This window comes from Physella acuta, unplaced genomic scaffold (assembly GCF_028476545.2).
Source record: "Physella acuta isolate Inbredline_101_S28 unplaced genomic scaffold, ASM2847654v3 ptg001401l, whole genome shotgun sequence".
Lineage (NCBI taxonomy): Eukaryota > Metazoa > Mollusca > Gastropoda > Physidae > Physella > Physella acuta.
Genome location: NW_026732916.1, coordinates 30,098 through 46,073, shown reverse-complemented (window position 1 = coordinate 46,073; position 15,976 = coordinate 30,098). Strand labels below are relative to the sequence as shown.

At 42.5% G+C, this 15,976-nt stretch overlaps 2 protein-coding genes across 2 annotated transcripts; both read left to right on the top strand.

The window, feature by feature from the left end:
- The first annotated feature begins 265 nt into the window (after positions 1 to 265).
- Positions 266 to 13,246, top strand: LOC131927447 (uncharacterized). Its single transcript, XM_059283135.1, has 3 exons — positions 266 to 347; positions 4,045 to 5,769; positions 13,229 to 13,246. Exons 1-3 carry the CDS (start codon positions 282 to 284, stop codon positions 13,244 to 13,246), a joined length of 1,809 nt encoding a protein of 602 aa, XP_059139118.1. The 5' UTR covers positions 266 to 281.
- A 916-nt stretch (positions 13,247 to 14,162) lies between these two features.
- Positions 14,163 to 15,268, top strand: LOC131927446 (uncharacterized). The gene has a single exon (XM_059283134.1). The coding sequence runs from the start codon at positions 14,163 to 14,165 to the stop codon at positions 15,264 to 15,266; it is 1,104 nt and encodes a 367-aa protein (XP_059139117.1). The 3' UTR covers positions 15,267 to 15,268.
- The last annotated feature ends 708 nt before the right edge of the window (positions 15,269 to 15,976 follow it).

Below are 15,976 nucleotides of genomic sequence, written 5' to 3'. Positions count from 1 at the left end.
ATAAAGGTCTCAGGGGACACAACCTGTTCGGGGGAAAAAGAAGAAAACAATTGAAATAAACTTCAAGGGAGGAAATAAAAATCAGATTTTAAATTTAAATGCCCCGTTATCTGTGCCCAACATGTCCCCGTGGGGGTGGTGACGAGGTGGGATTAACCTTAGGATCATCTCCTTACGTCAGTCACGGTTCTATTGTCTTGAGTGACGTACGATGGTGGGGTATATAAGATCCAGGTGAGCTGGGTTGAGGGTACAGTTGCTTCACCATCATCAAAAACATCATGGCTGGTCTGTTGGTCTCATCACTTTTTTTCGTCTTCATCGTTGGCGCTCAGGCTGCTTATACCGTGAGTACTTGGTTGGCTTAGTACCTAGCAGGGCCGTGTTTAGACAGTTTGTTGGGCAGTGTTAAGACAGTTAGTAGGGCAGTGTTAAGACAGGAGAATGTTAAGACAGCTAGTAGGGAAGTGTTAATACTGTTATATAAGACGTGCTAAGACAGCTAGTAGGACAATGTGAAGAAAGCTAGTAGGACAGTGTTAAGACATTAAGAAAGTGTTTAGAGAGTATATAGGACAGTGTTTAGACAGTTAGTAGGACAGTGTTAAGACAGCTAGTAGGACAGTGTTAAGACATTAAGAAAGTGTTTAGAGAGTATATAGGACAGTGTTTAGACAGTTAGTAGGACAGTGTAAAGACAGCTAGTAGGACAGTTTTAAGACAGCTAGTAGGACAGTGTTAAGACAGTTAGTAGGACAGTGTTAAGACAGTTAGTAGGACAGTGTTAAGACAGTTAGTAGGACAGTGTTAAGACAGTTAGTAGGACAGTGTTAAGACAGTTAGTAGGACAGTGTTAAGACAGCTTGTAGGACAGTGTTAAGACAGTTAGTAGGACAGTGTTAAGACAGCTAGTAAGACAGTGTTAAGACAGTTAGTAGGACAGTGTTAAGACAGAAGGACAGTGTTAAGAGAGTTAGTTGGGCAGTGTTAAGACAGTTAGTAAGACAGTGTCAATACAGTTAGTAGGACAGTGTTAAGACAATAAGTAGGACAGTGTTAAGACAGATAGTAGGACAGTGTTAAGACAGTTAGTAGGACAGTGTTAAGACAGTTAGTAGGACAGTGTTAAGACAGAAGGACAGTGTTAAGACAGTTAGTAAAACAGTGTTAAGAGAGTTAGTTGGGCAGTGTTAAGACAGAAGGGCATTGTTAAGACAGTTAGTAGGACAGTGTTAAGACAGTTAGTAGGACAGTGTTAAGACAGTTAAGTGGGCAGTGTTAAGACAGAAGGACAGTGTTAAGAGAGTTAGTATGATAGTGTTAAGACATCTAGTAGGATAGTGTTAAGACATCTAGTAGGATAGTGTTAAGACAGTTAGTTGGACAGTGTTAAGACAGTTAGTTGGGAAGTGTTAAGACAGTTAGTAGGACAGTGTTAAGACAGTTAGTAGGACAGTGTTAAGACAGCTAGTAGGATAGTGTTAAGACAGTTAGTAGGACAGTGTTAAGACAGTTAGTTGGGAAGTGTTAAGACAGTTAGTAGGACAGTGTTAAGACAGTTAGTAGGACAGTGTTAAGACAGCTAGTAGGACAGTGTTAAGACAGTTAGTTGGACAGTGTTGAGACAGTTAGTAGGACAGTGTTAAGACAGTTAGTAGGACAGTGTTAAGACAGTTAGTTGGACGGTGTTGAGACAGTTAGTAGGACAGTGTTAAGACAGCTAGTAGGACAGTGTTAAGACAGTTAGTTGGACAGTGTTGAGACAGTTAGTAGGACAGTGTTAAGACAGTTAGTAGGACAGTGTTGAGACAGTTAGTAGGACATTGTTAAGACAGTTAGTTGGACAGTGTTGAGACAGTTAGTAGGACAGTGTTAAGACAGTTAGTTGGACAGTGTTGAGACAGTTAGTAGGACAGTGTTAAGACAGCTAGTAGGACAGTGTTAAGACAGTTAGTTGGACAGTGTTGAGACAGTTAGTAGGACAGTGTTAAGACAGTTAGTAGGACAGTGTTAAGACAGTTAGTAGGAAAGTGTTAAGACAGTTAGTAGGACAGTGTTAAGACAGTTAGTTGGGAAGTGTTAAGACAGTTAGTAGGACAGTGTTAAGACAGTTAGTAGGACAGTGTTAAGACAGCTAGTAGGACAGTGTTAAGACAGTTAGTAGGACAGTATTAAGACAGTTAGTAGTACAGTGTTAAGACAGCTAGAAGGACAGCTAATAGCTTTTGTTCGCTAACTGCCTAGTGACTTATTTTATAATGAAGATAGTTGTCCCATTACATTTAAAACAGACTAGCCAACTTGTCTTAAAGCCACACTAATACGTTTAAGTCTAAAGCGCCGTTATATTATACTATCATAGACTGTTTTAGACAACATGGTGTTATAGTTGCTCTGTTACATTTGAAATCAAAGTCGCCTGGAGTTCGAACCCTCGAGCACATGATGCTAGGAGAGGCAACTCTTCTAGGAGAGACAACTCCTAAATCAAACAACTGCTGCCTTGTAGTATGTTCTTGGTTGTAAACAGGCTGTGGAGACAAATCCAAAAAGAAAAGCTGGCTGAAATCATCAGAGTCAACGGCCTATACGGCGCATAAGAAGTTGAGTGGTACACTTGATTGTGTTGGAGGGAATCTCTTCCAACACTAAAATTAAAAACACAGAAGAAGAAGAAAGCCCTAGCCTGATTATGATTCCTCTAGTTATATGATACATTAATTGCATAAAGTAAAATTAGTTGGCAACAGCGTTGTATGACATAATTCATCAATGACGACTTAACCAAACTACTCCCCAAATGATGCTACACAATAGTGTCTCATTAATTAGCAAATGACGCATGTATTGCCTTGAAAAGTGGTTCAAAATCTATAAAATCATTCTAAAGAATTTAAAAATTAAAAATTTAAAAATTATGGTTATTATTTTAAAAAAAAAAATTAAAGTCGTTTAGAAACCATCGATTGCATTCATTTTCATATTTTTGTATCGAAAATAAGCCGTTGAAAATAATTTTAGATTTATTATATCAATTTAAAACAAAAAAAAAACGTCCTGTACCTTTCATTGAGGCGACCGGAGTGGCCAGGGAAAGTAAAAAAAAAACAAAAAGAAAAAAAAAAAAAAAAAGTCGCAACCAATGCTTAACATGATAAAGTAAACAAATCGTTCATACGACGAAAGATGAACAAAAAAAACGGGAGTGATCTCCCCTAAAATTTCTCGAATATTCTTATATAAAACAACAGGGGATGGCAACTCGGGATATAGACAAGATTTTTAATCCATTTTAAATACTTAAACTTTTTAAAATAGAATAAAATCACGTAGAAAAAAGAATTTCACACCAAGTGAACTCCAAACAAAATGTGCATAATAGTGCGGAATATTATTAGTACTTTATAAATTCACATGCATTTTTTTTTTTTGAGAAATCGGAAATAGCGTAAATTACTACTTCCGGTCAAGGGAAATTACTCAAATTTGACAGAAGGCGTAGAATTAGATTTTTTACTTACATGTGAAATTTCATTTATCTATTTGAAATAGTTATAGGCTTTTGAAAAATTGAAAGTAGAAAAAATTACAAATGGTGAAATTTTTCAGTCCGATTCAAGATGTTAAAATTGTATTTGCATATCTTTTTATTGTAATCCGCTCGCTATTTTAAGACTATTATGCTTAAATATTATATGAATAATAACTACTTGTTTGGAAATTTCTAGTCTTACTAAAACCAAAGTAATTTTGTAACTAATTTAAACAAAAAATTTATAAAATATTCAAATTCTGTTCAAAAAAAAGTTTTTTGACTAATACAATTACGGACCTCTTTTCAAGCTTTTTACTCGTACAGACTAGACTTATGACGTCATTTGAATTTATTTTTTTAAATAAAATCAAAATTTTTATGACCCGCAAGAAGGTTCGAAATATAAATATGTGACTTTAAAAAGCTCTAATCAATTACAATTGGAAGAGAAATTTAACAAAAAAAAAAACCGGTCGGGCTTTAAAGTTGTTGTTTTTTTTGCTCTGCAGAGGCAAACTTACTATCCAGCATCTCAATACACAAGCAGGGTTGGCAGTCCTTCTGTCTACAACAGTTATCCTTCTGCATACACTGGTTCTACGTCTAACTATGGAAAGGTACCCTCCACTTATACAAGCTATGCCAACACACCATCAAGCTATGTGAGCTCTCCATCAAGCTATGCCAACAGCCCATCCAGCTATGTGAGCTCTCCAGCAAGCTATGCCAACACACCATCTAGCTATGCCAACACCCCTTCAAGCTATGCCAACACCCCTTCAAGCTATGCCAACACCCCATCAAGCTATGCCAACACCCCATCCAGCTATGTGAGCTCTCCATCCAGCTATGCCAACACCCCATCCAGCTATGTGAGCTATCCTTCAAGTTACCCAAGTGCTCCTAGCGTGTATGCAAACAATGTTGTCACATACACGAAAACCCTGTCAGATTATGTAACTCCCTCAAGCTATACCAACACCCCATCCAGCTATGCCAACACACCATCAAGCTATGTGAGCTCTCCATCAAGCTATGTGAGCTCTCCATCAAGCTATGCCAACACCCCATCTAGCTATGTGAGCTCTCCATCTAGCTATGCCAACACCCCATCCAGCTATGCCAACACCCCATCAAGCTATGCCAACACCCCATCTAGCTATGTGAGCTCTCCATCTAGCTATGCCAACACCCCATCCAGCTATGCCAACACCCCATCAAGCTATGCCAACACCCCATCCAGCTATGCCAACACCCCATCAAGCTATGCCAACACCCCATCCAGCTATGCTAGCAAGCCATCCAGCTATGCCAACACCCCATCCAGCTATGCCAACACCCCATCAAGCTATGCCAACACCCCATCCAGCTATGCCAACACCCCATCAAGCTATGCCAACACCCCATCCAGCTATGCTAGCAAGCCATCCAGCTATGCCAACACCCCATCCAGCTATGCCAACACCCCATCCAGCTATGCCAACACCCCATCAAGCTATGCCAACACCCCATCCAGCTATGCTAGCAAGCCATCCAGCTATGCCAACACCCCATCCAGCTATGCCAACACCCCATCCAGCTATGCCAACACCCCATCAAGCTATGCCAACACCCCATCCAGCTATGCTAGCAAGCCATCCAGCTATGCCAACACCCCATCAAGCTATGCCAACACCCCATCTAGCTATGCCAACACCCCATCAAGCTATGCCAACACCCCATCCAGCTATGGCAACACCCCATCAAGCTATGCCAACACCCCATCTAGCTATGCCAACACCCCATCCAGCTATGCCAACACCCCATCAAGCTATGCCAACACCCCATCAAGCTATGTGAGCTCTCCATCCAGCTATGTGAGCTCTCCATCAAGCTATGCTAACACCCCATCAAGCTATGCCAACACCCCATCCATCTATGCCAACACCCCATCCAGCTATGTGAGCTCTCCATCAAGCTATGCCAACAGCCCATCCAGCTATGCTAGCAAACCATCAAGCTATGCCAACACCCCATCAAGCTATGTGAGCTCTCCATCAAGCTATGCCAACAGCCCATCCAGCTATGCTAGCAAGCCATCAAGCTATGCCAACACCCCATCCAGCTATGCCAACACACCATCAAGCTATGCCAACACCCCATCAAGCTATGCCAACACCCCATCAAGCTATGCCAACACCCCTTCTAGCTATGCCAACGCCCCATCTAGCTATGCTAGCAAACCATCCAGCTATGTGAGCTCTCCATCTAGCTATGCCAACACCCCATCCAGCTATGCCAACACCCCATCAAGCTATGCCAACACCCCATCTAGCTATGCCAACACCCCATCTAGCTATGCTAGCAAACCATCCAGCTATGTGAGCTCTCCATCAAGCTATGCCAACACCCCATCAAGCTATGCCAACACCCCATCTAGCTATGTCAACAGCCCATCCAGCTATGCCAACACACCATCTAGCTATGTGAGCTCTCCTTCAAGTTACCCTAGTGCTCCTAGTGTGTATGCAAACAATGTTCTCACATACACGAAAACCCAGTCAGATTATGTAACTCCCTCAAGCTATGCCAACACCCCATCAAGCTATGCCAACACCCCATCCAGCTATGTGAGCTCTCCATCCAGCTATGCCAACACCCCATCCAGCTATGCCAACACCCCATCTAGCTATGCCAACACCCCATCTAGCTATGCCAACACCCCATCTAGCTATGCCAACACCCCATCTAGCTATGCCAACACCCCATCCAGCTATGCCAACACCCCATCTAGCTATGCAAACACCCCATCAAGCTATGCCAACACCCCATCAAGCTATGCCAACACCCCATCTAGCTATGCCAACACCCCATTAAGCTATGCCAACACCCCATCAAGCTATGCCAACACCCCATCAAGCTATGCTAGCAAACCATCCAGCTATGTGAGCTCTCCATCAAGCTATGCCAACACCCCATCTAGCTATGCCAACACCCCATCTAGCTATGCCAACACACCATCCAGCTATGCCAACACCCCATCAAGCTATGCCAACACCCCATCCAGCTATGTGAGCTCTCCATCCAGCTATGCCAACACCCCATCCAGCTATGCCAACACCCCATCCAGCTATGCCAACACACCATCCAGCTATGTAAGCTCTCCATCCAGCTATGTGAGCTCTCCATCAAGCTATGCCAACACCCCATCAAGCTATGCCAACACCCCATCAAGCTATGCCAACACACCATCCAGCTATGCCAACACCCCATCCAGCTATGCCAATACCCCATCCAGCTATGCCAACACCCTTTCCAGCTATGCTAGCAAATCATCCAGCTATGTGAGCTCTCCATCCAGCTATGCCAACACCCCATCCAGCTATGCCAACACCCCATCAAGCTATGCCAACACCCCATCCAGCTATGCCAACACCCCATCAAGCTATGCCAACACCCCATCCAGCTATGCCAACACACCATCTAGCTATGTGAGCTCTCCTTCAAGTTACCCAAGTGCTCCTAGCGTGTATGCAAACAATGTTCTCACATACACGAAAACCCAGTCAGATTATGTAACTCCCTCAAGCTATGCCAACACCCCATCAAGCTATGACAACACACCATCCAGCTATGCCAACACCCCATCAAGCTATGCCAACACACCATCAAGCTATGCTAGCAAACCATCCAGCTATGTGAGCTCTCCATCCAGCTATGCCAACACCCCATCCAGCTATGTGAGCTCTCCATCCAGCTATGCCAACACCCCATCAAGCTATGCCAACACCCCATCCAGCTATGCCAACACACCATCCAGCTATGCCAACACCCCATCAAGCTATGCCAACACACCATCCAGCTATGCCAACACCCCATCAAGCTATGCCAACACCCCATCCAGCTATGCCAACACACCATCTAGCTATGCCAACACCCCATCCATCTATGCCAACAGCCCATCTAGCTATGCCAACACCCCATCTAGCTATGCCAACACCCCATCAAGCTATGCCAACACCCCATCTAGCTATGCCAACACCCCATCCAGCTATGCCAACACCCCATCTAGCTATGCCAACACCCCATCAAGCTATGCCAACACCCCATCCAGTTATGCCAACACCCCATCAAGCTATGCCAACACCCCATCCAGCTATGCCAACACCCCATCAAGCTATGCCAACACCCCATCCAGCTATGCCAACACCCCATCTAGCTATGCCAACACCCCATCTAGCTATGCCAACACCCCATCTAGCTATGCCAACACCCCATCCAGCTATGCCAACACCCCATCTAGCTATGCCAACACCCCATCAAGCTATGCCAACACCCCATCTAGCTATGCCAACACCCCATCCAGCTATGCCAACACCCCATCCAGCTATGCCAACACCCCATCCAGCTATGCCAATACCCCATCCAGCTATGCCAACACCCTTTCCAGCTATGCTAGCAAATCATCCAGCTATGTGAGCTCTCCATCCAGCTATGCTAACACCCCATCCAGCTATGCCAACACCCCATCAAGCTATGCCAACACCCCATCCAGCTATGCCAACACCCCATCAAGCTATGCCAACACCCCATCCAGCTATGCCAACACACCATCAAGCTATGCCAACACACCATCTAGCTATGCCAACACCCCATCAAGCTATGCTAGCAAACCATCCAGCTATGTGAGCTCTCCATCAAGCTATGCCAACACACCATCAAGCTATGCTAACACCCCATCCAGCTATGCCAACACCCCATCCAGCTATGCCAACACCCCATCAAGCTATGCCAACACCCCATCTAGCTATGCCAACACCCCATCCAGCTATGCCAACACACCATCTAGCTATGTGAGCTCTCCTTCAAGTTACCCAAGTGCTCCTAGCGTGTATGCAAACAATGTTCTCACATACACGAAAACCCAGTCAGATTATGTAACTCCCTCAAGCTATGCCAACACCCCATCAAGCTATGCCAACACACCATCCAGCTATGCCAACACCCCATCAAGCTATGCCAACACACCATCAAGCTATGCTAGCAAACCATCCAGCTATGTGAGCTCTCCATCCAGCTATGCCAACACCCCATCCAGCTATGTGAGCTCTCCATCCAGCTATGCCAACACCCCATCAAGCTATGCCAACACCCCATCCAGCTATGCCAACACACCATCCAGCTATGCCAACACCCCATCAAGCTATGCCAACACACCATCCAGCTATGCCAACACCCCATCAAGCTATGCCAACACCCCATCCAGCTATGCCAACACACCATCCAGCTATGCCAACACCCCATCAAGCTATGCCAACACACCATCCAGCTATGCCAACACCCCATCAAGCTATGCCAACACCCCATCCAGCTATGCCAACACCCCATCCAGCTATGCCAACACCCCATCCATCTATGTGAGCTCTCCATCAAGCTATGCCAACACCCCATCAAGCTATGCCAACACCCCATCAAGCTATGCCAACACCCCATCCAGCTATGCCAACACCCCATCTAGCTATGCCAACACCCCATCCAGCTATGCCAACACCCCATCTAGCTATGCCAACACCCCATCTAGCTATGCCAACACCCCATCTAGCTATGCCAACACCCCATCCAGCTATGCCAACACCCCATCTAGCTATGCCAACACCCCATCAAGCTATGCCAACACCCCATCTAGCTATGCCAACACCCCATCCAGTTATGCCAACACCCCATCCAGCTATGCCAACACCCCATCAAGCTATGCCAACACCCCATCAAGCTATGCCAACACCCCATCAAGCTATGCCAACACCCCATCTAGCTATGCTAGCAAGCCATCCAGCTATGTGAGCTCTCCATCAAGCTATGCCAACACCCCATCTAGCTATACTAACACCCCATCAAGTTATACCAACACACCATCAAGCTATGCCAACACACCTACGAAGCAACCTGTCGTTTCTCCTTCAGTCTATCCTAGTAAGCCGATAGTATATCAACCAATCTACCAATCAAATAACTACGGATACTAAAACAAAAATTTTCGATTTGTATTTTACCTAATATTTCGGTTTGCGCTGCCAAATGTTTATTATTGATCCGGAAATATATTTAAAAATAAAATTTGTATTTTAAAACGAATCTTTAAAATGTCTTTGATCGTTTTATTTTTATTATCTTTGTGATTTTTTTTTTTTTAGTATCAAAACAAATCTAAGACTTTACTATATCACATATATTCTCAAACAAACTAATGATTTTTTATATATTGTGCATTTTGGAGCATAGTTTAAAATTTATTGTGGTTTTGTATAATGTAACATTACTGCCTACATCATAGGACCATAACAAGGAGAATTATTTTTTGTACACATCTGAAGACATAAAATATTAGCTTTGTAAAGACATCACAAGACATAGAAGATTATCTTTATGCACACATCACAAGACATAGAAGATTATCTTTATGCACACATCACAAGACATAGAAGATTATCTTTATGTACACATCACAAGACATAGAAGCTTATCTTTATGTACACATAAGAGGAAATAGAAGATTATCTTTATGAACACATGACAATACATAGAAGCTTATCTTTATGTAAAATTAAAGTTTCCCTTTCAAACCTGACGCTCTATGGTGCAAGTGAAGTAGAGTTCACTTGTTTCTGTGACCTCGGCATATGAAGAGATAGTGTTGTCAGCACTATGCCCAGCAGCCTTTACTTTCCCTAATTGAGTTAGGTACCCATCAGAGTTGGGTGGACTCAAGGACGGTCTAGTGACTTGAACACGGATTCGAACTCGAGACTTACGGGTTCGCAGTCCAGCTCTCTACCGCTGTACACATCACAAAACATAGAAGCATAATTCGTCCCGCTGCATACACTGACCGGCATGGCCCCAGCATCTGATGCCTGACCTGCATTAACCCCACAGCCCCCACCGATACGGTACCCATCTGCTGCCCAGGCAGATGCGACTCAGGGCAGCCTATTACAATCCACTGGGATAAAAATGTATTCGTTTGAATACCCCCATGAAACAGCGTTAGGTAAGACCATTAAATAAAACTAACCTTAGATCAGATTCAGGGGAAGCAAATGAAGATGACACACCTTGTCTACGCCTTCAGGCGACTGATCCGAATGAGGAAAAGTTTATGTAAAGTCCCCCATTACAGTAGGGCGTTGAAATCAATCGAGATGAAAGATTGCATCAATCATAAGGTTGTAATGAAAAGGTTTTATTAAATGTAAAATATAAACAACCTGGCCGGGGTAGAGCTAGGGCGGTGACGTAACATCCGATTGTGCTAGTCATAGTGGACCAGCACTTCCTGTCTAGCGATAATCTACCAACAGTTGGGACACACGTTAATCCACTTCTAATGACTAGTGTTCATTTGTTGACACATCAATGGCGTGGAGTCAATAAACACCCTGGACAAAAAAGAACGTCAACATAAAATATTTGGGAAATTAGAATTTAATTAACAAAGAAATGTGAAAGGAAACAGTTATTTATTTTTACACAGGATTATATATATATATATATATATATATATATATATATATATATATATATATATATATATATATATATATATATATATATATATATATATATGTATATATATATATACATATTATATATATATATATATATATATATATATATATATATATATATATATATATAGTATATAATATATATATAGTGATAATCTATATATATAGTGATAATATATATACACATATATATGTATATAATCGTGGTTTATATATATATATATATATATATATATATATATATATATATATATATATATATATATATATATATATATCTTTCAACTGTCTGGGATTGAGGTTAGATTCTGGTTTAAAAATAGTAAATCAATAGAAATAGCAATGTCTTTGTGTAGTATAGACGGAAGGCTGTAATTCTACTCATTACAAGTAGCCACAAAACAAAACCTTTGCTCCCCATCTTAACCACCAGTTATGGGCAAACTAAAAAACTTAATTGTTGTTTGTCGCGGACCCACGCGGCGGCACGTGCTTTGATTGGCACGTGACTGGATGCGGCTGGGCGATCACGTGCGGTGTCCAATTAACAATCAGGATCAGTCGCGCGGGAAATTAGCGCTTGTCGAGGCTCGATTTTTTGCTTTAAATCACACCTGTCGAGTCAAAGTTCTAAGGAAGTGACAACAGCTAATTATAGAACTCGGATAATTACGGAGCTGGCTGAATGTTTTGATCGCACCAAGCGTATCAAAACAAACAACAATCCAAATTATGAAATCTGTTGACAATGGGAAGAGATTCCTATAAATCTCGTCTTATTTTGGCTTGACTCATACGGAATTGTTATTAAGTATAGACCTTACACACGTTGTTTGTAGATAAAGTACCCTTTCAGATCTGACGGTATGGTAGATAAAGTAGAGTCCATCTGTTTCTCTGAGCTCCGCATATGAAGTGATCGTGTGATGTAGTTTCTTTGCAGGGTAATATGTTTGTAATAACGTGGGTGAGTTGTTATTTGCACGCGTTTTCAGTTCAACGTGAGTACGTCTTGAGCTGTTTTTCTCCGCTCTATGCATGGAAGTTCGGACCCCCCGGGCTAATGAGGTTCGTCATCTGGGTATAGCAGCCCATCTAGGAGAGAAAACTCTTTAAAGTCCTGAGTTCAACCCCCGGGCTGATGAGGCTCGTTCGCTTGAGACAGCAGCCCATCTAGGAGAGAAAACTTTAAAGTCCTGAGTTCAAACCCCGGGCTGATGAGGCTCGTTCGCTTGAGACAGCAACCCATCTAGGAGAGAAAAACTCCTTAAAGTCCTGAGTTCAAACCCCGGGCTGATGAGGCTCGTTCGCTTGAGACAGCAACCCATCTAGGAGAGAAAAACTCATAAAGTCCTGAGTTCAAACCCCGAGCTGATGAGGCTCGTTCGCTTGAGACAGCAACCCATCTAGGAAAGAAAAACTCCAACATCAAACAACCGCTGCCAGGGCCCCGTAGTTTGTTCTTGGATGAACAAATGCAGTGGAACTTGGAAGCTAATCCTGACAGAAAAAAAAAAACATGCTGAAATTTAAATCAACGGGCTATATGACGCATAACACGTCGGCATGTTGTACGTAAATGTGTTGAAGGAAAAGTCCTACAATATTACAGTTCAGAACGAAGAGGAAAAACAAGGCCGAGCGTTGAATCGCGAGATTAACTCTATATAAAACATGGATCAGATCCGTCAGATTAATGAGACAACTCTAGATGTTCCCTGCCAGTTTTCAACGCAAACAATTTTAATTAACGCAAAAAAAAAACTAATGAGATATCATTATCTCCCTTGATAATTAGCAGACACCACGAGTGACTGTTCTTGTCGTGGTCTGTGTTTAGTTAGACAAGCTTTGTTCAGTCCAATTTAGATGATTTAATTATTTCCTCAAACACTCCCGTTGTATAGTGATTGTCTTGACATTTGAGACACGGCAATTTAGTGGAGTTCGGATCTTGGTGCTGTCATTTCTTATGTTTGAGTTCAAAACCGTGTTTGCTCATTATATCATGCAATGTGATATAATCTTCAAAACAAATTTGAATTAAAATTATACCAATTATTCCGAAAGATTACTGTTGTAAGTTTATTTTAAGTGAAACGTCTAGTTAATCTAGCATGGGCTGTTCTATTTTATTTCTTTGTTTCAGATGGATGAAAGACACTAGTTCTAATGAACTCAACTTTACTTTTCCGGTCAGCCAAAGTAGCCTGAAGAAAACTTTACTTTTCTGGTCAGTCAAAGTAGCCTGAAGAAAACTTTACTTTTCCGGTCAGCCAAAGTAGCCTGAAGAAAACTTTACTTTTCTGGTCAGTCAAAGTAGCCTGAAGAAAATTTTACTTTTCCGGTCAGCCAAAGTAGCCTGAAGAAAACTTTACTTTTCTGGTCAGCCAAAGTAGCCTGAAGAAAACTTTACTTTTCTGGTCAGCCAAAGTAGCCTGAAGAAAACTTTACTTTTCTGGTCAGCCAAAGTAGCCTGAAGAAAACTTTACTTTTCTGGTCAGCCAAAGTAGCCTGAAGAAAACTTTACTCTTTTGTTCAACTCGCCATTGTTTTACTAAAGCGGAGAGTTTCCTGTGTATTTTACCAAAGACCAAGGTTTCCTCGTGTGTTCGCCTTGAAGCAAGTGAGAAGCCAATGGCTCAAACAGTAGTTACAGACAGGTTGCAGAGTTGATTTGGCTGTACACACGACCAGTGTTGAGAACATGTTCTAGAAAACTTGGGTTAAGTTACAACCAGGGTAAGATATCATCGGCCTTGAGCATAGCTACAGTAACAGTCACAGACAGAGTTAGTCTCGAGCATAGTCTAAAGACACAATTATTTGTTTACTTAACGCAAGCCACTGACTGATGACGTTAAACAAACCCTCAGGTAAGCGAAACAGGGGACGTAACTAATGTTGGTTACAAGAGTCGTAACTCTTGCCTAAAATTGGTTACAAATCTAGCTCTGACGTCGCAAAGAACATCACGCGTCATCAGCTGAAAGCGCGCTATGACCCAGGAACAGTGGTGACGTCACACTTCTAGAGCACACCCTGACCTCAAACACACCTGAACAAAAACAACACACAACAAAATGCAGAACATCAGCGTGGTGACCAGTGTCGTCATTCTGTCCACGTCATCCAAACCCTCCCCATTCGTCCCGCCCGACCGCATCGTGACCGGCGCCATGCGCGTCCTCATCGAGATCGTCTTCGACCTCTGCATCTGCTCCGCCCTCTGCTTCGTGGGCATCATCACCAACATCCTTGACCTCGCCGTCTTCTACCGCCAAGGTTACAAAACCACGGTCAACATCTCCATGTCCTTCATGGCGTTCTTCGACCTCGTCAAATCCTCCTCCGGGTTATTACACCGTCTCTACGGTCCTATCCTACTCCACAACCTCGTTCTGGCTAAAACGTGGGAAAACTTCACGCGCGCCAGCCTCGCTTTCGTTCAAACGTTTGCCGTGTACACGTCCAGTGTGCTGGCGGGGTACGTGGCTGTAGAACGGTGCCTGTGTGTGCTGATTCCGTTCACCGTGAAGTCAATCCTCACCCCCCGGTTCACCTGGGTCACCATGAGCATCCTATCCCTCGTCACCTACGGCTCTTTCGGCGTCGTGTTCGCCTTCTACGACTACATATGGGAGATAAGCGCCGTCTACAACCAGACCGTGGGCACCTACACCTTCAGCCAGTTCTACTGGCGAAACGTGGACGTCGTGGTGCCCTACTACAACACCCTCGGCATCCTCTGGCCTTTCACAAGTCTCGTCGTCATCTCCATCAGCACCTTCATCATCTCCTACCAGCTACAGAAATCGTCGAAATTCCGAAACTCCAACAAAAAATTAGTCGCGGACGTCAAAAATCCTCATATTGCCAAACCCAACGCCGAAAACACACAAGGTCTAGGATCGCGAGACAAGCAAGTGGTGAAAATGCTTCTGGCTATCATCATTGTCTACATCTTCGCTTTGACGCCTCGCATTGCGCTATTTATAGCCAAGTTCTTCGAGCCGGAACTGTACCTGCTGAAGACCTACCACAACCTTTTCTTCGTGCTGGCCTACTCCTGCTTCATCCTTGACTTCATCAACTCCACCGCTAACTTCTTCATCTTTTTCGCCATGAGCTCTCAGTTTCGCATCACCTTGCAGCAGATATTCAACATTCGTCCTGCAGGAAATTGAAATTTGCCACATTTTTCCATCGCATTGGCCGGGTTGGCTGAGACGAGTCAAATCGTTGACTTGGACCAAAAAGTGTTTTAGTATTTTGTCTTCTGATAAGCTTTACACTATTATAATTTTTTTTAATTTAAACTAAAGCTGAAAAAAAATTGATATTTAAAATTTTTAAGATTTCTAAAATGTACAAATGCAGAGAACTTGAAAAATAAATTCTACATTTCTATTTATTCACCCAAGCCCGACATTTAATCTTACTTATTTCCTTTGTAATTAAAACTGGTTTAAAAAGAATAAATCTCCACTTTGAGATTGAGAATGTCCTGGGCCGATTCCATTCTAAAATGACTGCACCAACAGCAAGTATAATAGAGGTTGGTCTAGTTGACGGAAAGTTTGAAACACTATTGATTAATTAACTAGTGAAGACAGTGAATAACATAAAAGAGTTATTTCATTTAAAAACAATTGAGTTTATATTTTGCGCACGCGCTTAGGCTGGACAGATATTATTAGTATGTTAATTTAAATACTAATCTTATTTTACTAAAACGATTGCATTTGATAATCTTTTTTTGTGTGTAAAGTGTTTTATTAGGACTAAAACTACTGCTATTGAAGACTTTGAACAGGTAAGAAATTGTCAGCTCAATCGAGTGTTTTTAAAGATCTATTACTATTTTTTAATGCATAAAAACGTTTTAATAACAAGC